This window comes from Lucilia cuprina, unplaced genomic scaffold (genome assembly GCF_022045245.1).
Source record: "Lucilia cuprina isolate Lc7/37 unplaced genomic scaffold, ASM2204524v1 Scaffold_5670, whole genome shotgun sequence".
Classification (NCBI taxonomy): Eukaryota; Metazoa; Arthropoda; class Insecta; order Diptera; family Calliphoridae; genus Lucilia; species Lucilia cuprina.
Window position 1 is genome coordinate 1 of NW_025810611.1, and position 1,012 is coordinate 1,012.

At 41.8% G+C, this 1,012-nt stretch overlaps 1 protein-coding gene across 1 annotated transcript; it reads right to left on the reverse strand.

Annotated features, from left to right (window-relative positions):
- Positions 1-6: 6 nt before the first annotated feature.
- Positions 7-988, reverse strand: LOC124421204. The gene is made up of 2 exons (XM_046956054.1): positions 716-988; positions 7-685 (listed from the first exon to the last, which is right to left on the reverse strand). The coding sequence occupies exons 1-2, from the start codon at positions 830-832 to the stop codon at positions 101-103; spliced, it is 702 nt and encodes a 233-aa protein (XP_046812010.1). The 5' UTR covers positions 833-988; the 3' UTR covers positions 7-100.
- Between the last annotated feature and the right edge of the window lie 24 nt (positions 989-1,012).

The following is a 1,012-nucleotide window of genomic DNA, read 5'->3' on the forward strand; positions in this document are numbered from 1 at the left end:
ATATATACATTAACATAAATGTTTATCATAGCAAAATATAAAAACATAAGTAATACTTAAACGCCTTTTAAGGGCAACAAATTATAGCAAAATATATGCTTTAAGTCCTTTTGACACCTTCACCAAAATACGCTACGCCGAAAATTGTGTTCTGTGCATATAATTGTCCTTGACGTCTAGTTGCAGGTCCAATCAGGACTTTACTCATGACATCAGCTCCTAGAATCAGCATATAAGGGCTACTGATATTCCAATGAACGTCGGCGTTGGCGCGATCTACAGCTATTGGTCGTGGATATCTATCTGGTCTTTCTGAGTTAACAATAGGGCTTAGGCCATAGCACTTGCTATCTACAACGCATTCAACAGATATGCGCCGTTTCTCCTCGCGACTGTGGTATACTGTGATGGTAACGCGTCCCTGAAAAACTCGAAATCCCAACTCATTGGCTTCACTTTTCAAAATGGAGGACCTGGCTGCAGTCGGATCAATGAGAGCTTTGATAAAAACGTCTATAGGATTACGGGTAACCACGCGTACCGTCGCTGTCATGGGAAACCAAATTCGACCTTCTGGCAAAGGGTGCAGCAACGTATTGTGGTCCTGCATACAGCGACGGCACCGGTCTATACTTTTACATTCTGCACGACTATGCGACTGGGCCAAGCAGTTGTAGCATAGTAAATACTGGGCCAAGCAGTTGTAGCATAGTAAATACTGGGCCACGACTCGAAGCTTAAGCTCCACGGGCATCACAATGAATCGAGAGCATTGGCGGATGGCGTGAGGTCTGTTACAAAGTGGGCAACAAAAATCTGTATTGAAATCCATATCTTGACCTGGAAGTTTTAATTGAGCAACGTTATTATGGAAAAGGTGATAATGAATTATTAATCAGTGCAATTAGGGAGTAAAACTAATTTGTGTATCGGTCGAGTGATGATGCCATTTTGAGTTTTAAGATCAGCCACTCGAACTTTACCGTCTGAACCATGATAAACTTTTACTATA